This window comes from Parasteatoda tepidariorum, chromosome 8, assembly GCF_982258835.1.
Source record: "Parasteatoda tepidariorum strain Cologne lab strain chromosome 8, Ptep-v5.0, whole genome shotgun sequence".
In the NCBI taxonomy this organism is placed as follows: Eukaryota; Metazoa; Arthropoda; class Arachnida; order Araneae; family Theridiidae; genus Parasteatoda; species Parasteatoda tepidariorum.
Window position 1 is genome coordinate 31654523 of NC_141762.1, and position 26394 is coordinate 31680916.

The 26394-nt window shown below is 27.4% G+C and overlaps 1 protein-coding gene and 1 long non-coding RNA gene across 2 annotated transcripts in view; one reads left to right on the plus strand and one right to left on the minus strand.

The window, feature by feature from the left end:
* LOC139425715 (uncharacterized) overlaps positions 1–26394 on the plus strand; it is a 51800-nt gene that overhangs the window by 13345 nt on the left and 12061 nt on the right. Inside the window, exon 2 of the long non-coding RNA XR_011636878.2 lies at positions 7474–7610. This is a non-coding gene — a long non-coding RNA (uncharacterized LOC139425715). The remainder of the gene's footprint in view (positions 1–7473; positions 7611–26394) is intronic.
* The window catches only part of LOC107438521 (frequenin-2), a 220174-nt gene that overhangs the window by 3496 nt on the left and 190284 nt on the right, over positions 1–26394 (minus strand). The window contains exons 3-7 of the mRNA XM_016050829.4: positions 19837–19885; positions 16254–16343; positions 12347–12425; positions 4356–4444; positions 2281–2358 (exon numbers count right to left, since the gene is read on the minus strand). Of these exons, the coding sequence (XP_015906315.1) occupies positions 2281–2358; positions 4356–4444; positions 12347–12425; positions 16254–16343; positions 19837–19885 (385 nt within the window). The remainder of the gene's footprint in view (positions 1–2280; positions 2359–4355; positions 4445–12346; positions 12426–16253; positions 16344–19836; positions 19886–26394) is intronic.

Consider the following 26394-nt stretch of genomic DNA (forward strand, 5'->3'; position numbering starts at 1 on the left):
TTGTGCGTTTCTGATATACACAGTGGTCTTAGGCGTAACTATATTATAAATTTACAAACATTGATAAATAAATTACACAATTTAACGTTTATGGAACTTGATTGAGAAAGTGATTTTAACATCTGAGTCACAGTATTTTTTGTTATAAGTGAAAGTTCAAGTTATATAATCTCTGAAGACTTGGTTTATAAACTTCACATCCAGCACATGATAACAATTTGAATTTAATATCTGTGTCCATAAAATTAATTTCATTAACTTATTTTATTATAAACTCACAAAAATTGATAAAATAAATTACGCAAATTAATAATTACTTCATAAGATGTTTATTGATATGAAAGTTCGCAGCGTTAGTTTACTATCAGTAAAAATTAAATATAATTTAATTTATATGTTGTTAACTGCGTTTAAATATTATAAACTAAACAATATAAGGTTTAAAACACCCGATAAAGTAATTGAATTGAATATCTGACCCTGCAATGTTAGGCTGTGATACAGATTGTATGTTGTAAAGACCATGGTAATTGTCAAAATTTTAGTAGGTAATTTTTTTAAGCCTTGCTAAGACAATATATGAATATAATATTTTTCAAAATGTTATTGAATGACGCTGAAATTTGCCGATACCTACGTGTTAGATTCTGCAGGGTTATTCATAATTCCCTCCGCCTGTAAGCGCCATTTTTCTTTACTACAACTGACTTCAGTGATACATGTTACTTCCATTTACCGGCAACAGCTTAAATTAAAACTTGAATACTTTCGGAATAATTTCATATGCTCTTTTTCGCCATATTCGTCTTTTTTGTTTTTACTATAACGCTTCGAAATCCTGGAGGGAATTATGAATAACCCTGTATATGTAGTTAAGGGGCAAAAACGCAAAAATCTACAAAACTAAGGTTAACTTATTAGGTCACCGTAAATCACAAAAATGATTCACCAGTTTGAAACGCCAATTAAAGAGAAACGGAAAAAGTTACATATGTGTTTTGCTTTTGTTATATTCAGCAAACTACACTGTAAAAAAATTCAGAAACTAATTTTTACTCGAAATTCTTTTTTACGAAAATCTCACAAGGGAAACTAGGGAAGTGTGACTCGCCAATTTTGAAATAAGCTAGTGGGATGTATGCCTTATGAGGAATAATTTTAGGGGGCAACATTCGTTTCGGCCCATAGAAGGTCCTGTGAGAGATAAAAAATAATTCAATATATAGAAAAATCGGTATTTTATTACTTCAATGCAGACTATTAGTTATTGTAATTGTCTCATAATCCAATTAATTACAAATTAATTGGGTAATTTTTTATTTTCCTAATTAATAAATTATTCAGAAAATTAATTAATCATTAATTAATTATCAATTAATTATTAATTGACTTGCAATTACATGCTCCAATTAATTTGGAAAGTTTTTTGAAAAAAAAAAATTTAAAAAATTTGATGTCAATTTTTTTTTAAAAATCAACCTAGCAGGTTTTTCTGATAAACTGTAGATATATGAAATTTTCGAATTCAATTTTGACAATAAATATGCATTATATAGCACGTGAAAGTACCACAAAATTAATTGGATTTTGAGACAATTACAATAACTAATAGTCTGCATTGAAGCAATAAAATACTGATTTTTCTATATGTTGAAATATTTTTTATCTCTCACAGGACCTTCTATGGGCCGAAACGAATGTTTCCCCCTAAAATTATTCCTCATAAGGCATACATCCTAGTAGTTTATTTCAAAATTGGCGAGTCACACTTCCCTAGTTTCCCTTGTCAGTTAACGTCATTTAATATCTCTTATTTTCAAAAGTAAGAATCTGAATCGCATTGGTTTGGATTCAAATTGCAAAAAAATTGCAAGTAATAAAAATTAACAAATTAAAGCGTTTAATGAAGCTCAAAGTTTCATACTGTAAGAAATGTCATATCAAATTACGGCACAAATTACCGGCATTTTGGCTGCATCATCCGTGAAACCCATTTTACAGAAAAATCGATTTTTACCGTAAAATATTACACCGAAAGTTTTACAATAATTATTATTTATTTTGAGTGATTCAGTGCTTTTACGATACTTATTATTGTTAAAATCACGGTACATTTTTCGTTCCGTAAAAATTAATTATACGGTCAAAAGTGCTGACATTCTAAGTGCCGGTACTGTTCAACGTAATTTGATTCCAAATTTTTTACAATGTTCATAGTGTTATATTTAAAAACATAATCAAGTAACCTTAATTAATCAAAATATGTGATAAAAATATTACTTTGTCCAATTGCTCAAAGATCCTATCAACTCGTTTTTTCGGATCATCTTCAGATTCTTCAACTTTGGCTTGATTACCCTGAAAGATACAATAATGTTAAAGACTTTTTTACATTTTTTATGATATTTCAGTTTTAAGTAAATTTTAAATACTAAGTAGAAGTAATTTCTTAAATTGTTTAGATTTTTTACATTAAAGATTGGGTAAGTATTAATCCTTTGGATTTCAGGAATATTTAGTACTTAAAAATATGTGAAATATAAAATATTTCATAGCCATATCGATTCGTGTTTTAGTAAAAACTAAGGCTTTTTTTTAGTTTATTTAAGTTTATCACTTTCACCACATTTTTTCAAAACATTTTATGTTTAGAGTTTCTGATTTTTTTTTAATTAAAAGTTGTTCTGAATCAAATTCACTCATCACATTTATAAAATGAATGCTAGTTCCATAACTTTTTTTAAGTCTCGATTGTAATAAAAATGCGAAAAGTTAAATACAACTATTCCACTTTCGTAATTGAAACGAAACATTTAAAAAAAAACATAAATTTTTTTGCTTGCAAGTTAAGCACTCTCAGATTCGATGTTGATCTGAAAAATTTGTTAACTATAGTGCCTATTTAAAAAATATATGTTAAAGTCTCCGTCTGGGGAAAAATCTGCTATTTTGACGAAAATTTCATTTGTTTTCATTATCTCTATTTTAACCTTAGTTCATTAGTTTTCCAAACCCTTTACATGTTTTATCTCTGATTTTTAGAAACGAAGTTATAGTTTTTTTTATGCTAATTGACTAAAACCGAAACAGGAATTAAACTATCAAAAACGAAGGTTTATTTGAATAAATTATATTTTTAAAACAAATAAAATTCATTTTTAGAAAATAATTTTATAATTATTACTTTTTATCAAAATTTTCTTACATTTCAGAATTTTTTTACATTATAAAAACATTTTCTGAAGAGCGCTGATTTTGAAAAAATCTTTTTACGCTAACACGCATTACAAAGTGAAGTTATACATAACGAAATGGACGATTACCTGGGTTTTAATCTACTTGATTGTAATCTATGACTGAATTGTAAAATAACCATCTAAACTTGTAAGAAATAGTTACTTGAACAGTGACTAAATAAGAAGAAATAAAAAAATACTAATTTTACTGTTTGATGAAACGTATAACAGTTCAATTAGGGAACGGTTCTTACTACTCTTTAATAGGCTTTTTTCTTCTTTTTTTTTTTTAACGATAAAATTGATATTTTCGCAACACGTAATCTCTCTCTCTCTCTCTCTCTCTTTGCTACTTCTGACAGACATCTACTCGAGCGCGAGTTTACGAAATAAAGAAACTAAGATCTTGTTTCGAAAACGTAAGTTTTCAACAAAAATAAATAGCCAATATTTAAAACAAAAAAAAACAGTCAAAAGTGAACAGAATGAGAAAAAAAAAGTAAAAAAGACTTAACACGAAAAAGAACATAAATTTGCAATAACTTCCGAAAAAATATAAATTTGAAACGAAATTTGCAGAAATAAAAATGGCTTTTTTAGCACATGAGATAGATGACATTTTTTCTCTGGTTGAGCAGTTAATAATTCTCGAACTAATTATCCAATCTTAAACTACTGGTATCCCTTCGTAATTTCTTGTTTCGAAATCTTAGACATTTTGTCCAGAAAAGAAAAATATTGTGTAATGCAAAAAAAAGGAAAATTTCGCAAAAAAGGATTTAAAATTGCAATAATTTTCTAACAAGCTGTAATTTCAAATAACTAAACTCTTGTGCTAAGTTAAATTATTGTATTTCATTATATTGCCTGTATTTTTTCTACGCTCCTTTGTAGTCTCAAGTTTCTAAATTTGATAGCTTTTGCACAATAAAACAAAATATAAGTTAAATTAAGCACCCAAACCAGAGTAGTCGGTGGTCTGTCAGCTTTTTGTTTTAATATTGAGAAAAAAAAATTATGCCAATTATTCAGAATCATTTTTTTTCTTCTTTTATACAAAGCCACGTTCATTAATATTATTTTATATTTTTACCCCAAAGGACAAAAATATTTTCATACCAGCATTTGATATATGGCATCGACGATGCTATACATCTCTTCACGGGTAATGTAACCATCGTTATCAACATCGTAGAGTTTAAAAGCCCCTGAAAAATATCAAAATAATGTCAAAAAGTTTATATTTATGATTAAAATACAAATGAAAATTCCAATGGAATGGAAAAAATACAATGCAGTTTTCTTGCAATTGGTTTGGCCCACCAACTCACAGAAAGTTATCTAACTGAAACTTCATCTCGTGATTACCATACTATACACTCCAGATATGAAACGGATTCTAAATTAAACGCAGTGGCGTGACAGCCCATGGAGGGCCTAGGCCTACTGTGTCCGTCTCAGTTTTCTTGATCTTGGACTCTGGGGTGCAGGAGGAGATGTTCCAGTTAGGTGGTCAGCCGAACGCTGAACATCCAGTGTTTAGTTCCCAAACATGCTTGGTACTCATTTATCTGCCCACTGAAGGGATGAAAGGCTGAGTCAACCTTGCCCGGCCCGAAGATCGAACCCAGGGAGATCTTCGGGCCGGGAGGAAGCTTAAAAAAAAAGGTTTATGAAATTTTATAAAAAATTTAAGTCCTAAACGGGCTCTGGTGAACTTAAATTCTTTATAAAATTTTCATAAACTTTGTTTTTACTTTTTTACTACTTTTAAACTAGCATTTGCTTTAGTTATCCAGCATAAAATAAGATATTTTATAAGGTATTACAATTAATCGTACTAAAATTTAAAAACATCTGCCACTTTTGTTCGGTTCTTTTGCTTTGTGATGACAGCGCTAATTGTCAAATGACTTTTATTCAGCTTGAGGTTTGACTTAATTTTTAGTATTTTGTTTTAGTAACTTCGAGTTTTAGTTGGTTTGATTTTTATCTTTGTTTTTTCTTTCACATGTTACCGATAGAAAGGGTTTTACTTTGATATTTCCCTTATTTAGACCACAAAATGTATTCTTTTTCCAATGTATATCTCGGACTCGGGTTGAGATAGGTTCTAGGAAACCAATGTATCTTGGGGTCGAGTGGGCTTGGACCTCAAAAAGCCAGTCAGAACTCATCTCTCATTCACGCCCCACGAAACATTTTATTCATATTCAATCCCATCATCTCTGTCTTATTGGCTTCTCCTCCTCGTTAAAAGAAATTAAAATATCATCGAATATTTTTTGTTGTATTATTAAAATCTATTGCACAGTGTACTCGATAACATAATATGTGAAACATACCAATGTATGAAACCAGTGGCAAAGTGAGTGGCAAAGTGACAATAGGCTAACATATTGATAAATAGTAAATATAAATAATATTTAATAGTTTAAAAAGTTCGCTTTCCATTTTTACATGAATGGAATACAACTGATTTGCATAAAGTATTCATTTACAAATGGAGCATCATATATATATATATATATATATATATATATATATATATATATATATATATATATATATATATATATATATATATATATTATATATATATATATATATATATATATATATATATATATATATATATATATATATACTATATATATATATATATATATATATTGTTATTTTTCATTTTGTCTTAAGTATTAAGCTAAGTAGTGTTTAATTGTTGAAGATGTTAAATAATTATTTAGAATAGTTTATATTTTAAATAGTTTTATTATATTTTTATTATATTTACCTTTAATATTTTTATAGAAATGAAAACTTAGTCACGAAGTCATTATTTAGATTAATTTTTGGCCCTTTCTGAAATGGCTGCAGAAATTTAAAACATAAACGGTGTTATGGTGCCGCATAACAGTTATCGATCACGGAGCTTGTCTCTTACGAGCAATAGCATATTTATGTTGTATATTATACGGTACTAAAAGTACGGCTCCAGAGGTGCTTGAGGAAGTAAGAATGCACGTAATGGAGCATTGGGATAAATTATCTGTCTTATATCATATTAGAGATGAGAAGAGTTTTAATACTTTCACTGGCCTACTGGTTTGAACTGTCTCCAACTCATACTTATGGTGGTTCGTGAAATTTTATGGCTGATAGACAGATTTTAAATTATTACTAGATTTCAATACATAAAGAATTTTGGCAATATCTCGGACATCTTTTGAAAATAGTTAAAATTTAAATAAAAGTACTTCCACGCAGGCAGAGTTGCTAGAAGCAGCTAGAAAGTGAAAATAATCAATTAATATACTGCTTAAAACTAAATGTAGGTGTTAGGATTGCATGTGGAGTTGAATAATTAAAATATTTGAATACAGTTGTGCTGTGCATTTGAATTGATTACCAACAAAGTTTATATATTATGTAACATAATTTTGAAGAAAGTTAACCAAACTGGTCTTTTGTATGAATGTCTCTCAACATTTTGTATGTATATATATATATATATATATATATATATATATATATATATATATATATATATATATATATATATATATATATATATATATATATATATATATATATATATATATATATATAAAACATATATATATATATATATATATAAAACATATATATATATATATATATATATATATATATATATATATAAAACATATATATATATATATATATATAAAACATATATATATATATATATATATATATATATATATATATATATATATATATATATATATGAATCTGGTTTAGCAACTTGCATGTATACGCAGTGTATCTGTGGTTCGAAAAACCCTCTCGTTGATGCGGACATGCTAACTTAAACAGTATGGTAGGTTATCAGCTGAAACTCGGTCCACGTTATCTAATCTGGTTCAAAACTACGTGGCTAGATCTCCCTAAATAGATTGACCACTGAAAAACAGAAATAAAGTCTTTTGCCATAGTTGGAAATTTGGCGTTGTTATTTTTTAAATTTTTTTGAGGATGTTATTTTTATTTTTGTTTTAGCTTCAAATAAGGGATACTCGATACAAGCACTCTACAAATACTTGGTGATCACCTACGTCCAATACCATTTCAACAAGCACATAACATTTTTATTTTTTATTTTATTACCTTATTATTCAGATTGTCATTAAATTTAGATCGTTTAAGATTTATATTCATGAATGCAACCCAGTAAGGTTTAACATTCAAATTCCAGATTGAACTGAAATTTCCAGCATTAATTTTGCAGTGCAGCTTCTTTGTTTTGTGAACGGCAATTTTCAAACTGCAAAACACTGCCTCATGCATGATCATAATGCGTATGACAGCGTCTGTTGCTTCAACTGTGTTAAAGTAAGTGGTTTTCTTTTAGTTTTCATCATGCATTCTTACTATTGTTCATTATTTGCAATGTAGTTCCTCACAAAATAGTGTCAGTATAGTAATCGATAAAAAATAGTAAAATTGATAACAGAAATGCAATACAAAAACAGAGTTTCATCATAAAAAGAATAAATGAGTGTTCATTATACTTATAAAGTTACTTCGAGCTTAAAATTAACTCAAGTTATAAACAGAACAATATGGGTATTACTTTTTTCCCTCAAGTTATGTTTTTGTTGTCAAGTTATCGAGTACATAAAGGTGAAAATAAAATACCGACCTTATACCGTTTACGAACAAAAATCAACACCAGAAATTATTGGAGGATTATGAGTGAAAAGAGGATAATAGTAAGTAAAACTCGTTGCTTCAGTTTTAGCAATATCTACCAATTTTAGTTTCATTTCACACCCGAATACATGCCTGGATACTCAAGTCCCTCTTCGTAAATTTGTGTAGAAATGGCAGCAAATATACTAAATACAAGCATGAATGTCTAAAATACAAATTCCAAATCACTACAATAATGGTCTGTTTTTTACAGCTTTGTTAAGTGTTTCGTAAAGAAACAAAGTGCATTCTACAATAGTTCATTGAATACACTGTTAAAAAATACTGGAAAAAGTACTGGTATTATGGTTGTGCCATCCTTAAAATTCATTTTACCGTAAAATGCATTTTTCAGGCATAATTATATACCATAGGATTCACAGTAATATTTTTTTTGTTCTTTAAAACCTTGCGTTAAAATTGGATTTTACGGAAAAAGTACTGGCACTCAGGATGCCGGTACTTTTTACCATATTTTTTCAGGGAATTTCGGAATTTCTTCTGAATTACCGTAATTTCTTACAGTGTTTGGGTGTTACGTGTTAATCAATGACGCATCAACTAACAGTGTTCTACAGCAAATTTCCTGGGTAGAATTTAATGGTATCTTAGGTGATTTTTTTATTTCAGTTTCGTATGCTTCTCCTTTATTAAGGCTCCATTTGTTTTGCGTAAATACCAAAGCACTTAAAATTTGATTTGCATAAAACGATACTTGTTGGTTTAAACTCGATTTAAACAGCTTTAATCTGATGTTGAAACAAAAATTTGCTTTACTTACAAAGTACTGTATATGTATTAGCTAAGGAAAGGAATAATGATTAATAAGAAATCTTCTGAAAAATCTTAGTGATTTTAATATTTTGGAAACGTTCAATATTTTGTTAGATTTTAATTTCCAGCAAACAACATTTTCCACTAACAAAATACCTTTTAGACAAAACATGCCGACACTCTACGTGGACAAAAAGTCAGAAATATATCCGTCATAATTTATGCAGATTGAATCTCGCGCATGCGTCTTTTCTGCTAGCAAAAATTTTCTTTCTAGTGAATAATTCCCGCAGGAATTTGTTCTAAAGTCTATTAACTAAAAATAAAATTTCCCTATTGTTTCTCATTAATTAGTATATATCAGTTATAATAAATAATTATATTGTTATAATTATTAATTATTTTAATAATTATAATTATTACGTATTATTAATTATTTTAAAAATCATTAATTATTACTTATTATTAATTATTTTAATAATAATTAATTATTATTAATTATTTTAATAATTATAATTATTAATTCTTATGTATAATTAATTATTATATTAATCATTACAATTATTAATTCTTATGCATTATTATAATGTAAATAAATACAATAATTAATTAATTTTACAATACAATTAATTACAAAATTAATTAATTAATAATAGTTTCAACTTTTAAAAAACTATTTCATAAAACCCTTACCCATTGTTTTAATCTTTCTTAACACTGACACATTTTATTTTCAAAACGCATAACATTTCCTCAAACTCATTATCTAATGATTTCGAATCAAAACTGAATTTAAAGAATAATTTCAAAATTTATCTTAGTTTAATTATAACATACCATACATTATTTAAAACTATCTTCATCAATAAATCAAAAAGTAATTTACTGAAGTCTTCATTAAATTTATTTATTTACTTCCTCTCCAACTATTTTTAATTAAAACTATTCACTCGCGAATTTTTCAGATGCTTTCTAAATATCCTTCGTCCAATTCGTTATGCAAATTGAAGAGGTCCCCCAGAATAACTATGAACCATTTATAAACAATTGCCATTTACTTTCTAAACACACCTCAATCCAATCAATGTAGATTTCCATTCTGAGATTCTTACCAAAACGATTGCTCATTGACTCCGGAATCAGATTGTATTATCCTTTCTTCGTTCGCAAACAAAGATTGTCATAGCCTCCGGACACACGAATGGGTCGTCGGAAGATAAATAATTTAAACCATTCACATATGCGTCTGGAATAGTGATTAGGACGTTATTTTTACCAGGAATAAATTATTATGGTCCTAGAAAAATGTCGTTTAGGAGGCCATGTTTTAACTGCCGGGAGATAATTTTATCAATCTAGCGGTGGTAATGCTATCACGGAAGCTGAAGTTGGCTATGCTAATATATATCGTTTATGGAAAATGTTTTCCACTAAAAAAGTGAATTTTTATGTAAATTCAGTGTTGGAACAAATGTAGTACTAATGGTTTAGGATAAAATAGAATGAAATATTTGTAAATCGATTCTGGGAAAGGAGGTAGATAAAAAAAAGTTGTTTGGAAGGTGCATGGAAATGAAATGCAAATTTTGAGATTGTGCCAAAAATATTTGCTTTGTATAAAGTGGAATTGGCATTTTTATGGCTGAATTTTGGAGAGAGAATGAATTAATAAATGTAACTATTTTAAATATTTAATGTGTTTTAGAAATAACACCTGCCATAACTGATTAAAACAAATTAAACTATTTAACCAGAAAGTAAGAAAATATGCATCCAGAATTTGAATTGTAGTTACAATAATTTGAAAATTAATTGTAAAAATTGATAACACCATCCATTAAAAATATGTTAGATGCAAAGTGTAAATATATATATATATATATATATATATATATATATATATATATATATATATATATATATATATATATATATATATATATATATATATATATATATATATATATATATATATATATATATATATATATATATATATATATATATATATATATATATAGCTATTAACTCCATTTTCGACCTATAATGGACTCTTTCTCCTATCTGAAAGGCCGTAAAACTAGATTTCCCCCATAGCTTTTGTTATATATATTTTTTTTAATGCAGTTTCAGATATCACGCAACGTCTTATAAAATTACCAATAATATAAATATAAATTTTATTTTTTTAGAATATTGGTGTGAAAAATATTTTTTTAGACTTTCTATATTAATTCATAGCTAAAAATAGATTATTTTATCAATTTTTGCATACATAATTTTTGTTAAAAGTGTGAACATTTAAAAAATTTCCCCTTAAAAGTTCATATCAGTTTCATACCTTTTGGTTTCATAATTATAGTTACAATTAGTAACGTTATTGGTAATTCTATGTTAGTATTTATCAGAAAAACACATAAATATGTGATATTTAAAATAACTCGCTGCAGTAATTTAATAATGAAAAAGCTTTAGCCATTATTTAGTTTCAGATCATATTGTATTTATTTATTCTTTCAACCTTGTTTTAATAAAGCTACAGTTCTTTTGGAAGCTCCAAATATATTTGTTATTACGGTATTTAAGTCATAATTATGTATTTTGAACTGTTTTTTTTTAAAAAAAAACAAACAATGATAATAAATTTGAAGAAGAAATATTTTCAACACCAGCATTCTAACGAAATAAAAATTGAAATTTATGTGATCGCTCATTTTATTGGACGTTGTGTGATATCTGAAACTGCACTTCAAAAATATAACGAAAGCCATGGGTGGAATCCAGTTTTACGACTTTCGAGATAGGAGAAAAGAGTCCATTATAGGTCGAAAATTGAGTTAATAGCTCTATTGGATTGCTCAAAGGGCGTGCCAAAAGTAATACTGGTGTATTTTGGAATTTCCAACTAAAAATAGTTACTAAGTGTCCTCGGTGCTCGTTTAAAGAAGAGGAAAATCTTGCTCAAGAACAGCAATTTCCTGCAAATACTTCATTTTCCGGGTTATATTAACATAATTATAGATATTGAAAGCACAAATACATGATAGATGTATATTTGGAAATAATACCAGCAATACAAATATTGATTATGTTAAAAATGTATTTAATTTCAAAGATTTGAAAATAAATCTAATTTATAAGCATCATATTAGCATAGTTTAACCCATTTAGAGTAAATAAATCGGAATACTACATCATCAATAATATTTTTGACTCAACGTTTCAATCAGAATATTAATATCAAAATAAATTATTTAGAACATAAAATCAGAACATATCAGAACATTATCAGAACATTCCTTTAAAGGAACATTATATGAGTTTATCAGAGCATAATATATATAAAAGTTATAAGATATAAGTCAGAATGTAAGATATAATTCAGAACGTCAAATATATGGTATCAATGAATTATCAGTATATCTAATATATATCAGAACAATGATTTGCCAGAATATGAGTCACATAAGTGAATCAATTATGAGAATGAGTTATACATAAGTTCATTATCAGAATATCAGATGTATGATTAACGAATTGTCCACATGCCGGATACTTAAGATCTATCAGGAATTATCTATTTATCAAAAAAAAATACTTACATACAAGCTTTTCCTCCAGACTACCTCTCGACGTTACCGATAAGGCTCGGATGAATTCCTCAAATTCAATTGCACCATCCTTCAAACAAAAATATTAAAGAATGAATGTCTATATTAAATACAATATTTGAATGCATCACTTAGGGCAGAGGTCGCCAAAGTGGTCTATATAGACCCCCAGGGGTCTATTTAACGAAAGCGGGGGTCGATCTGAGACAGGGGGGTGAATGGGGGTCGATCCGAATCGGAAGGGTCGATTGTGAGTTTAAAAAAAAAATAGTTCTCAATACGCAAATCACACATACCTAATTAAGTATGTAAAATTTGTGAATTTTTTTTAAAATTGACTCAATATCAGTTTCTTTATAAAACATAAATTAATAAACATATATTTATTGGGGTGAAACAAGTATTTACGTTCCACCGCGCAGTGGCACGAACTCAGCGCAGTTTATAAGTCATATGCATATGTGCGCTTGTCCAAATGTCACGTGTGACGAGCATTGACGTTACAAATGCAAATATCATACGCAGTTTCAGCTATCTTTGCAAACTGTGTTGAATATTTGCAGTGTCATTATTAAAGGTTTTATAGTTTTGGATAATTAGTTATTGTTTCGATAAAACCATTCGTTTGGTTTAGATATCAATTTTAATTATCAATGCACAAAAAAGATGGTAAGCTTTAATAATATGGATTAGTACAGCCCGCGACAAAACTATAGCACACTTTGTATTTTTTTACGAAAATTACAAAATTGACCAATTTTTGTAAATATCAATATTAATATATTTTTCATAAAACTATTGTTACACAATGTACTATTACTTTAATAAATGTTTAAAATCATAAAATAAATGTACAAACACAGTATCTAATAGAGTTTTATTTTAATTAACAGAAAATTACGTTTGTAGGGGTCGATGGAGATTTCGAAAAATTATACAGGGGTCGATGATCAAAAAAGTTTGGCAACCCCTGACTTAGGGCATCAAGCTGACCGCTCATCTCTAAGCCATTAATGAATCTCTTTATCGGTAAATTTATAATAGCATATTTATATAATTTACACCAAAAAATAATTATTGTAGGACGTTAATAAGTTTTGATACAGATTCAAATAAGTTTACCTTAATATCACTGAATTACGTTATAATAAAGTAACAACTTTTCTTAGTTTTAAACTCTTAATTTAGAGAAGAAAATATAATTACAAACACAATAATCGTGGAGTAAAATAATAAAAATAAATATTGTAGATAAGATTTAAATTTGGAATACAAAAAATATTTCGCTGCAGAGTAACAATACTTCATGAATTTTAATAATTCCATACTGATCATAACTCAAAAATATAGAAATTAATGTGGAAAAACTGGATGCCATTATCTGACTAATAAGAATGTACCGACAACAATGGAAAACCGTGGGCAGAAATAAATGTTTACATGTAGTTAAATATAAATTCTGCATATATATGCAGTGTATATGCATTAAACACATATGATAGTGGTATTGAGAATAAGGTGATTTATATGAATACTAAGGTCAACAGTAAATAAAATGATTTTCTTAAGATAAAATAAAAAATTCATTTCAGAAAATATTTTTGAGAAAAGTACGTTAGTATTGAATCTCGTATTCATTTTGGTTTAAAGGGTTTTGATACAGATTCATATTATTAAATGACAATTTCTGGAGAAAAAAAGTAGAATAAATAAGAGGGTGATCCAAATTATAGACTAACCATCAATCAACAGTATAAAGATGATAATGTATGATGAAGAACATCAACTTACACTGTAGAAACTGGTTGATTACCTTAGCTGAGAATTATAACACACTACAGTTTAAACCAGTTGGTTACTGGTTCTGTCTTCTCTTACCACCTCAAGATACTTCCATTTCATTGGATGAAATTTGAATTCCTGAGAGAATTTTACTTATGGATCTACAGAGAGCAATACAATTTATTTCTCACCCTAGAAGACTCTATTAGTTAACTAAAATGCCGCATTTGTAGGTAAACACGTGATTTGAAGAAGCACAACTTAGCCCTATCCTAATTCTTTAATGCCACGGTAGAGAACTGCACTGCCATCATCACAACATTTACTCTTGAAATAATCATGGAATCTCACTTAACAAATCCCTCGCAATTCAGTTACGTGTGCGAGTGCTTTTTAACTCAGTTCTGAAGATAATAAATTAAAAATGTGTATCCGTTTTCTTGAAACAAGAGCAATATAACTAAGTATTTTAGTAGTCTTAATATAGTAAGCCATGAATTACTGAATCATGAGAAAATTCTTTCAGCACATAAGTTTAAGCGTTCTTTCAGTAAATTGAATTATTTGTTGGATATATTACGTACACAGATAAAAGTAAGGGAGAGAATGCTCAGTTAATATGAAGTTTATGACCTTGGTTTAAAAAAAGCATATTCACTGGAAACAGGAATCAAGTCACAGACGTGCGTTATACTGACACTCCTAGGTACCTAATAGGAGTTTCTTTACTTACCCGTTTTTCACTCTTAAAGTTTCGCGTGAGACGTAAGTTAATTTCTTTTTATTTAAGAATGTCTCATATTTGTACCACATTTTGAAGACCCATTATTCTTCCCTTTTATGCTTGCTTAAAACATAATTTCAAGCATATTCTTTACTGTTTAAAAATGTCTCATATTTGTCCCACACTTTGCCGATCCATATTTCTTCTCTCTTTTATGTTTGCGTCAAACATAAGTTTAAGCATATTTCTTCTTTCTTAAGAATGTATTGTAATGTTTTTTCATATCTTGAATTTAGTGCAGTATATATATCTCCGTTTCTCGTGATATTCAACTGCAATCCATTTTTTTATGAATTGGCATATTCTAGAATTTCTTTTATAAGATTAAAACCTCTTGTTACAGAAAAGTACTCCTTAAAACACTCATTTATGCATTTAAAAAAATGCTAATATTCAAACAAAACAAACTAGTTTATAACACCAAGGTGAAATATCAGCTACGGAGAAACGTCGCCACATAACATTTGGCGTCATCAATGTATAATGAATTAGAAATAATTATAAATGATACCAATAAAAAAAAGTTTATTTTATGCTAATAATATTACTATTAAGTGCGTTTAATTACTAGTTTTTTGCACTTTTCTTTAAAAAAAATTAATGTAAGTGTAAAATGGAAACATGATTCGCATACAAAAATTAAATAATAGCACCCCAAATTAGCTTTAGACATTTTTTATGTCTTCTTTCTATAAATTTTTTATGTCTTAATTCATTATACGACATTAAAACAAATATTTTTGCATGAAGTCTTATAAACATATTTTTTTGCTCATTAGAATTTTTAGACACGTTCTTGCCATAAAATATTCCCAAAATCTATAAAATAATTAAAATTAATTTCCATATTCATGATATAAGATTATACAAAAATATTAAACTAATTAACAAAAACTAGATATCAGTACAATAGTTTAGTTGAAGCAATAAACTGTTCATTTTTGATGTTACCCACCTTAAAACCTGTCAAAAAAAACTTTATTTATTTTTGACCTTTCTCAATTTTAAATATTCACAAATTGAGAAGATTTTGGGTAAAGTGTGCTCATTAATTTCAGCTCCAAACTAGTTCTGCATAGTGCAATAATTCTCCAAAGACCCATTAGTTAGTCGTTACCGAAAGGTTTAAAGCTCGTTAGCTATTGGGTAAGGGTCATTAATCGGCCAATGGGATTCCATGTTTGCATCTCCCGTTAGTGGCGTTGCTCGGATCCAAATCACATAACCGCATTATTAAACCTTCGTTTTAAGTGATAAAGTTTAGCACGTTTGTTTGTTTCTCTCAATTGCATTAGTTATTAGAAGTATCACCAATGATTACTTAAGACTTACCTTATTTTCGTCAAAGACTCTAAAGACTAAAGAGGCAAATTTGGAAGGATCCCCCTGGGGGAAGAACTGTTTATATATCCGTAGAAAACCCTGAAATAAATAACAAAAATGGTACTTTATTTCACGTCTTTCAATATCCAATTCATTGTATTAAAATTGGAACTCATTAAAACATGTTTTGAAATTTAGAAACTTTTGTTACTCTCTCACATACAATTTTATTATTTTTCTCTCTCTATTACAATTAAAAAAATATCTGAGCACCACTGTATCTGCTGTTATGGGTATTCAGACTCAACATTACATTACATTTCGTGCTCCATAAAAATGAATTAGACTTAGATACTTAAAATTGCGGTGGTTTGTATAAAATGAACTGGAAGTACGATGAAATAAATGTTGAAGTTTTCGACAATTAGTTAGAGAACTATTACTATTCGATAATATCCGATTCGATTCTATATTACTATTCGATTCCATATTACTATTCGATTCTATATTACTATTTGATTCTATATTACTACTCGATTCTATATTACTATATTACTATTCGATTTTATATTACTATATTACTATTCGATTCGATATTACTATATTACCATATTACTATTCGATTCGATATTACTATATTACCATATTACTATTCGATTCTATATTACTATATTACCATATTACTATCCGATATTACTATTCGAGAATTCCATAATAGTTCGAGAGTTATTATGCTTCTGTAATATTTTGAAAAAAAGGAATTACGATATATTCAGACAAAATAGATATTAGGTTGGAAAGAGAAAAATATGTCAAAAAAAACTTAAACTTTTAGAGCATTTGTGAACAATATTTTATTTCTTTGGACGAAATAATTCCCAAATAAGTTTAAAACAAAAGTCACTTTCTGAAAAAGCCAGACTAAATTTAAAATTTATCAAAAATACTTGTAAAAAAAGTTATTCGATAAATTCTATTATTAAATTTCATTTTATTTTAAATCTTTAAATGAATAAATGTATTGTTATTTTTTATTCTTTTAATTACATTGTTCATTTTTAAGGTGATACACATGTGTATATTTTCATGCTATTGTTTATACGGATATTTTATTTTTATTATTTAAAAAAATTTCCGCTGCTGTTTTAATTTTTAAATAAATAAACTTAAAATTAATCCCTTTTTTAATACACAGTTTTCTGGTGTGTAATTAAAAGGTACTCGGAGTGGTAAGAAAAATCCAGTCCAATTCGATTTCCGGTTTTTCCATAAAGAGAAACTTTGCCTGGAAATGAGTAGGTTCTTTATGAAAGGTTTCAAATTCATCCACAGATACGAGAGTTTCTGTTTCAAATATATTCCACATACAGACTTATATTAAATTATTGTAAAAATAAAATATAGCGTGTGCAGAAAAAGTATTGTTTAATTAAAAGGTTTTAATGAAAAAATGCTAGTCATTCTTCTGATTTTTAAATATATAATAAATTGAATAACGATGAAATTGCTAAAATAATTTGTAAAATGTGAAGCATAATAAGTCATGCGATTAGTTTTAAGTTATAAATAAACACTTAATTTACTTTAAATTAATGTATGGAATTTCTAGATGAATTTTATGTATTCATAAAATAAAATGTACATATCTTTTCGTAGCAAATTGTATGTTCATTTGTATTTTTCAATTGATGAATTTTTATATTGCTCATTAAATCAATAAAGATCAATCAATCTTTACTGAATCAATCTTTAATCAATATTTACTATTTATTATACTTTATTCTTTTGAAAGTAATGAAAAAAAAATTTTAAACATTTGGTTTCGTAGCATTCCTAGTTTATTATTTAGGATTTTTATAATCATGCAGAAATGCTCATTAAATTTACTGAATAATTATGCACGCATAAAAATATCATGAATAAACAATATCAACCACAATATTGGATTAATAAATAATTTAATTGTATGTGCACTAGCAAATTAAATCTTACTTATATAATTAACAACAGTTTATGCGAAGTAAATTATTAGCAAACGAAAATAAGATTCGCAAATATTAAAACACATTTTTTGTGCTCGTAAATATGCAAAATATTTATTTAATCTCAAGTGTCATGATAATTTCGTGAAACTGAAAATTTAAAATATCATTAAAATCACTCTTTTTTTTAAACATAACAAATAGTTTCGGGAGTTTTCAGTCCTTTAGTGATTTCCCAGTTTGAACTGAACTGATTCAAAATTTTAGACTCAAAATTTTGAAAATATTCTTCGATTCCAGCTGTCGTAGGAGAATCAGTGATGAATAATTGAGTAATAATTGAGTATTTAGATGAGAGGTTTTGACTTGCAACTGATATTCTAAAGTACTGTTTTCTGGCATATTATGGTTCATTATTCAACATAGATGTATTTTTTTTTTAAAAAGTGGTACAGTAGAGGGAAACAAGTACGATTCTTAATAGAAGTCTTAGAATAAATTTCGATATTTTGATTTACTTTTTAAAATATTGAAATGAAAAAATTATTCTGCATTCTTTGTTAAATAATGTAATACATCATATTCATTTTAAATGAGTATATATAGTTATGTCCATTGATATATTTTGACGAACTCTGAAGGGTGTGTAATTCAAATAATTTATGCAATAAGTGTAATGTGTATACATATTACACATAATTTATTTTATAGATACGTAATGTATTATAATTTGACAAAATGTTTTTTTTATTTGTGTACTTTATTTTTTTCACGTATTTAGTTTGTTTATACGAAGTTTAGTTTGCTAAAGTTTGAAGTTCAGTTTGCTTACTGATAAACGTTTTACTTAATATAATGTGTGTAAAAAATGTGGAAGCTAATAAATCAACAAGTTGACTATTGCAAAATTTAGTTTAATACTTATAAATAAAATTAACTGGAAATTATTAAATGTATAAAACCTCACTTGGTGGGTATAAAAACCTAAACTGGCTCAACCTGAACTGGTCTGGGCCAACCTTGGCGAACGCTGTCAGTTATGCATATTATTATACTGTTGTTCAATGTAATTTTTTTCTTTTTAGTGTTTTAAACATTAAGAAATGGTGAAGTAGGTAAAGTATAATTCCTAGAATTTTTTTCCCTATTTAGATTTGAAAATCAAGCCCTATTTCGATGAAATAATGCATCTGCAGTATGCTTATTGTGTTTCTTAACTATGCAGTCAAACATAATCCAAATATCAAATTAGAAAGTATTTATAATTACCTAAAAAATAGCTTAGAAAACAAAGAATAAAGAGCACAATAAAAAGTTTAAAACAACAATATGACAAGTTCAATGACAATATGATAACAATGTTTAAAACAACAGTAAAACAACAATTGCTAAACAGCAACACAAGGAGCAGATAACTTCAGTATAGAAATGGTTATTTCGCTTTAAAGCTTTTATATTGTCTTTATTTCATTTATTTTAAGAACTACAAATATATTATTTTATATACTGCACAGTGATTTCTTTCTCTATTGTGCCATTATATTGCAGTCATTTCCCCACTATATTCTCCAATGCGGGAAATATAAATTAATTTTTAAAGTAAAACTCACATGTTCTGTTAGTTGGCCATTTGGACAATCTTTAAGAAAACCTTTGTACCTAAAAAAAGAATTACAACAAATGAGTTTCGAGTATAAAATAGTATAAATGTATTCTAACAATCATGTTAAAACATATTACTAACAAACATAACTAAATCAACGAATATGTAATAAATATATAACAAAATTCTTAGTTTTTTATTAGTTTTTTTCTGTTGTGACTTTAAAAGAATAGTTGTTAATAGGAATAATTTAAAATATTCAGAATATTGCTCTGCCTAAGTAGGAAGCAAATGAAGTTGCTGTTCACAACTGAGTGTAGCATTAAATAAAATTCAATTTGCAGCTGTCTATAATATTGAATCATAACTAATATTCCCCCATTCCAAAATGAGTTCTTGAATATAAAAAAGTTCTTTTAAACAAAGGTTTTCCAACAAAAACAATAAAAAATATTCGTTTTAACACAGTTACTACATTTTTTATATATATTAACAGTGTATACAGAAATCTTAAAATTATTATCAGTAAAAGGCAATACATTTACAAGCACATTATCAAACTTACCTATATTGCAGTAATTAATAAAAGTTGTCTGTTGCACTAAAGATTTGCTTTAACAATCCATAAAATCCATTTTTACAAGAATATGTTACAGAACAAAATATCTGATATAGTAATAATTACCATAAAATTATTGAATAACTCGAATTTAATAATACTTTAAAAATTACGGTATATCAGATATTTGCTTCGTATACAGTATTTTTTATAGCAATAATTACCATAAAATCACTGAATAACTTTAATTAACTAAATAATAATCCAAAAATTACGGTATAATAATTAATTAATAAAATTGCTTTTACGGATGATGCACCTAAAGTGCCGGTTTTTTATTCTGTAGTTCGATTCGGAATTTTTAACCGTGTAAGTTATACCCTTTTTTCCCCCTATTTAAACCATTAAATAGCTCACTGCAATATAAATTGCTTTTGAACTTACATAATTGTAGCATACATTTATATTTAACAATCTATGAATTAACAGTTTTGATCAACTATTTGTAGCAGAAATTCCAAATGTGTGGATTAATCCTATTAACTATATCTTCTCTACCAATCAATCAATTTTCTCCTGGCAGAATCCTGGGAATTCGACCAGAGGAATGTTAAATCTCCAGATAAAAGAAAAAGGAAAAGTCCCAGAAATTTATCATTCCACACAGGTTTTCTAAATCACTAAATCTCATTTCAGACACTAGATGGCGATAACGTTCTCTTTCCTGAACATAGCATAGCTACAATTCTTAGTTTCCCGGTTACGATAAAAACCCAATTTCCTTTTTACACTTTGGCTTAAACAGCTCAAACATTCACTTAACCTTGCCCTACACATAAAAAAAGGCGTGGATGCTTGGGAAAAATTCTCTATGAAAAGAAATAAGAATGCAATATTCGAAATTTACGAGTTTCTCGAGCGCTCTCTTCTTTCCATATCGAAGAATAAAGGATATTTCCTTTGTATTGAATTCTTCTCAAGAGTTGAAAGGAACCACCGTGTATTCATATTGCTTTAAATATAAAGAAAGTTTCTTGGGTGATATTTATTTTTTTATTTGGTTTTCGCATGTTTAGAAGAAAATTAAATTTTTGTACCTAGAATAAGAAAATGCGGAACGTATACAAAGAGGTAAAGTTTAATATACTTTAGATAAATTTTCTGCCATAATTCTTCAGTAAAATATCTACTGAGACAAAAGTTCACCGTTAAAATGTGTAAGTTTGTTTTTGGCTGTGTAATAAGGATAATTATATTTTCCTTTTTAAATATTTATGAGCTTTATTACTCCAATAAATGAGAAAGCTTATACCACGATCAGATACACTGAATTATTTTCGTTTCCAAAAACAATGTTAGAGCATTTTGGATATCATCCTAATATGTTTACATCGAGTAAGAGTAGTCAGTGTTTGTTGTTTTCTCCCTAAAATCTGTCCTATCTTTTCTTCAATAAAATATCTGATGAGAGAAAAGTTCACCGTTAAAGTGTGAAAGTTTGTTTTTGGTTGTGTAATAAGGATAATTATATTTTCCTTTCTAAATATCTCTGAGATTTATTAAATTCTTTACTTATGCATTCTAGTTTTTGTTAAGCACAGTTCAAATTCATGTTAATATTTTCTTTGTGCAATATGTCAGTTATTTTAGCAAATTACTTTAAAATATATTGTATATATTATCTTAAACTTATGATTCTCGCTGCTTTATATTGAAACAAAAACTGCTTACAGCAATTTTAAATTTGATTGCTACTGAAAAACAAACATAGCGGCTTCCTTACACCAAGTAGTCCTAAAGAACATTCTGGTATTTAATTAGATCAGGTACTATCCTTGACTTTTGGTGTTGAAAAATACTTAATAAAACAGTATTTTGGTGTAAAGTAATTGCCACCATTCTAGGTGTTTAGATACATAAAAAGTTTTTTATAGTGTTGTAGTTAGAGTGAAGTCCTCAAGCATTACTGAAGTTTGCTCATATTGTGGATTTGAAAAGCAGACATTCTAAATTTCATATTTGAAAAATTTATGATATCTGCTAAATTTTTAGTAATATGTCAGCATGAATAGTAATATTTTTCAAGTACTGCTATGCACTGTTTTTTTTTCAAGTACTGCTATGAATCAACAGAAACAAAAGTTCGCCGTTTAATTATGCATGTTTTAGTCGCATAATAACTATATTTACATTTTGACTGCTAAGTCTCTGTAAACTGTATTTACTTATTTTACAATGTAAAATTTCGATGCACTACAACTCTGCTAAGCCTAGTTTGAATTTCATCTCAATAATTTCATCTCAAAATCATCTCTTTGTGTTACGAGCATGTTTGATTTGCAAAGTAATTTTATTTTAAGAATAAGTGTATGTTATGCACCCTAAATTATTAATTCTTTCTTTAAATTTTCTAATAAAAATGACTTTTCTTACTCTTATGCGTATCTTACCTAGTTGTATTTATAATTATTATTGTTTAGAAGCACCAAAAATGGTATTGCTTTACACCAAGTAGTGTGAACGAACAATCTTGGTGTTCCAGTACGTATTTAACGGAAAATTACGTTTGTAACTTAATATAAGTAGATAATGAAACTATTTAAAATAGTAGACTAATGATTTAAATTAAAGCTAAATGTTTGTAGAAAACAATACAATACTTTTTTTTTTACGATACAATATTTTTTTTTAAATTACTTCAGTATAAAAATGTTTATTAGAACTTTTTCAGTAAAAACACTTTTCAAACATTTCCATTTCAAAACCAGTTATCAATATACGTAAGGCACGAAACTGGAGTAATATATCCCCAGTTATAGCTACACTATTAAAACTGTATTGTAATATCTCTCTGAAACATATGTTGAACAATCTAAAAAATGTGTGAAGGAAGGCTTATTCCGGGTTCAAACCAAGAGCTCATGTACGATTAAAAGAAGATAATTTAAATCTAAACACTTACAATAGAATTAGCGTACACCGTATTCTCACTTATTCACCCAAAGCGAGAATTATTTTCCCATCCGAAAACACACATGTTTTTTATCCCCAGAAGCCAGCGTTTGTAATCACGAATTAGACTTTGTTGTTGTTACTGATTTATGATGATTTGATTGAATGATTTGTTGTTCGTCGCTTAAATATGTACGTAAGTTTTAAATTGCGTAATAATTATTTTATCTTGTAAGTTTTTGAGATCTGTATTAAAGGATTTTAACGTGCATAATTTTTATGAGCGTCCGTATTGCTAAGCCTTGTTCAAGTTCGTCCTTATGTCATTTTTGTGCTACTTGTAAACTACTACAATCAAATTTTGTTGCGAAAATTAATGTAAATACTGTCGATTGCTACTTTATATTGTATCTGAATTGGCTCTAATGTGTATCTTTATCTTACTATAATTATAAATGCCAGTTTTCATTTTTTGGCATTATTCATGTTTTGGTGTTAAGATACATGAAAATGTTTTAGGGTGTAAACGTGGATTAGTGTTCTCTTGCAATTAGGCAAACCTCGCATTGTGAAAAATTTTGCTTTATAGTCGCCACGATTTTCGATTTTGGGAGGCTAACTTTTTTTACAGTACCTTTAGCAACATTTTCAATTACTTTTACCCTAGAATAGTTTATTTAGTAAATGTTTATCTTATTTTTTTTTCTTTTTGCTTATTCACTGACTACATATTTTTAATCAAATCAATTTATGACTTCCTTGCTAAATTTCTTCGTTAAAAAACACTATTTGATAACGTATTCCCACTACCTCTTGCAAACAATTGTTATTTCGCTAATTTTGTAAAATTTTTGCACGATAACTGCATTTCTGTTTGTTTTCAAAAAAAGGATTTCGTTAACCTCAACAACAAAATGCTGGTAACTGTTTGCACCAAAATTTTTTATAGTGAACTGTGAAAAGTAGGATATAATACCTATCTGAATTCGGTGATAAAAAAATCTCTAAACATTGTGCGATATTTGCAGCTAATATCGAATAATATAAATAACTAGTATGAAGTTTATACCGTTCATACTAATTTTATATTATTTTCACCAATGGCAGCGTTATTTTTTTAAAACGTCAAACAAACTATATATATATATATATATATATATATATATATATATATATATATATATATATATATATATATATATATATATATATATATATATATATATATATATATATATATATATATATATATATATATATATATATATATATATATATATATATATATATATATATATATATATATATATATATTAGTGTGTGTGTGTATGTAAATCGGAACTGAATAACTTTTGATCGTATCTTCACGGTTTAGGAGGTAATTTTTATGGTTAGAGAAGATTACCTCAATTATGCTGATTAATTAGGGCACACGATATTTTAAGTTAGGAAATAAGACACATAAACTTACTTTCTCTGACTAGACATATATTTTTTTCGAGAGATTTGGATTTCTGATCCCCAAAACACTGCAATCTGGGTAAGCTGCAATCTGGGAAATTTGACCCCCATAGTTTAAGCAGGAGAGAGATCCAAAGTTTCGACCTCATATTTTTGATTTTACTTTTTGCGTATTTCGCCATACCTCGAGAACCTTTCAGCGAATTGAAACTTTTTGCTCGCAATTATAAGATTCGTTTAATTAACATTAAGGGGTTTTGATTCGCTCTTCAGACCAAACTATGCGGATCACATTTTCCAGATTGCGGCTACTCCCTATACTTCGGGAGTCAGAAATCTGAATCTGTTGAAAAAAAGGAATATTTATTCAGAGAAAGTACGTTTTCTTGTCTGATTTCGTAATTTAAAATATCATCTGCTTATTTGAGCATATTGATAATCAGCAATTTTGAGGTTACCCCCTCGAACCATTAAGAATGACTTATTATTTTATTTTTTTAGAGCACTGTACATGTTTGATTAACAAAATAATTTAATTTTTAAAAATATTGAAATATACTAAATTAATGTTTCTCGCTTTATATTGTATTGTAAAAATATCTTTACTGATTCATGTGTGCATCATATCTTACTAAAATAAGATATTGTATTGTTTTTGAATAATGGAAATTGTAGCAGCTATTTAAGACCGAGAAGTGTAAAAGAACTTTCTCGATGTAGAACAACTATGTCCAAAAGCTCGGCGCTCATCTACATCACTTAGGTGTAAAATAGTTGACACCATTTAGAAAGTTAAAACCTATTGACATTTCTTAAAAGTGGGGATAACCGGAAATAAGACGTGAATCAGTCATTTAACGCCGATGTAAAAATAAAATGCATATAAGTCAATAATTGATTATCAGTTTAGGTTCCATATTAACATTAGCACATCAATTTTATTATATTAAAGTCTAAGTAGATTATTCTTTTTCTGAAATAATTTTTCAAAATGTAAAACATTTACTGCAAATTAATGGGTAAGAATTAAATTTAAAAGAAATAAGTAGTTTGTAATGAAGTGTTTTTTTTTTTTCAAATACTCTAAGCGTTAAAATCCTTACTCATTTTAGAAATATTTAAACTGTAAATACGAATGAACTATTGAAATCTAATTACAGTTAAAGCTCATTTCGAATAAAATCTTTGAATGGTTTTTCGAAACATTTCTTAGCCTCGAGGCACTGGTATAAAAACACTTTCATTTTCCCTTTGCCCTTTTTTTATATGCGATGAAATAATGATTTTTTTTAAGTAGCATAAAATTCTTCCTATATGAAATACAATTATAATGCCCTTGAAAATTTCCAGTTTTATTTATTTACTTTTTGTTTACTCTAAAGAATAAAAGTAAATTTTAAATTGTTTTGAGTTCATTTAAATCGTTTAGTGAAATTACAAATTAATTACTTTAAAGCAAAATTGTTCTAAAATGTGATGATGTTTACTTCACTTACATTTTATTACTATTCAACTGTGTGGCACAATGAAAAAAAAACTGAGTTTCACTCTCAAGGGAATATCTATTTTTTATTTCATAACCGTCGTTGAAAA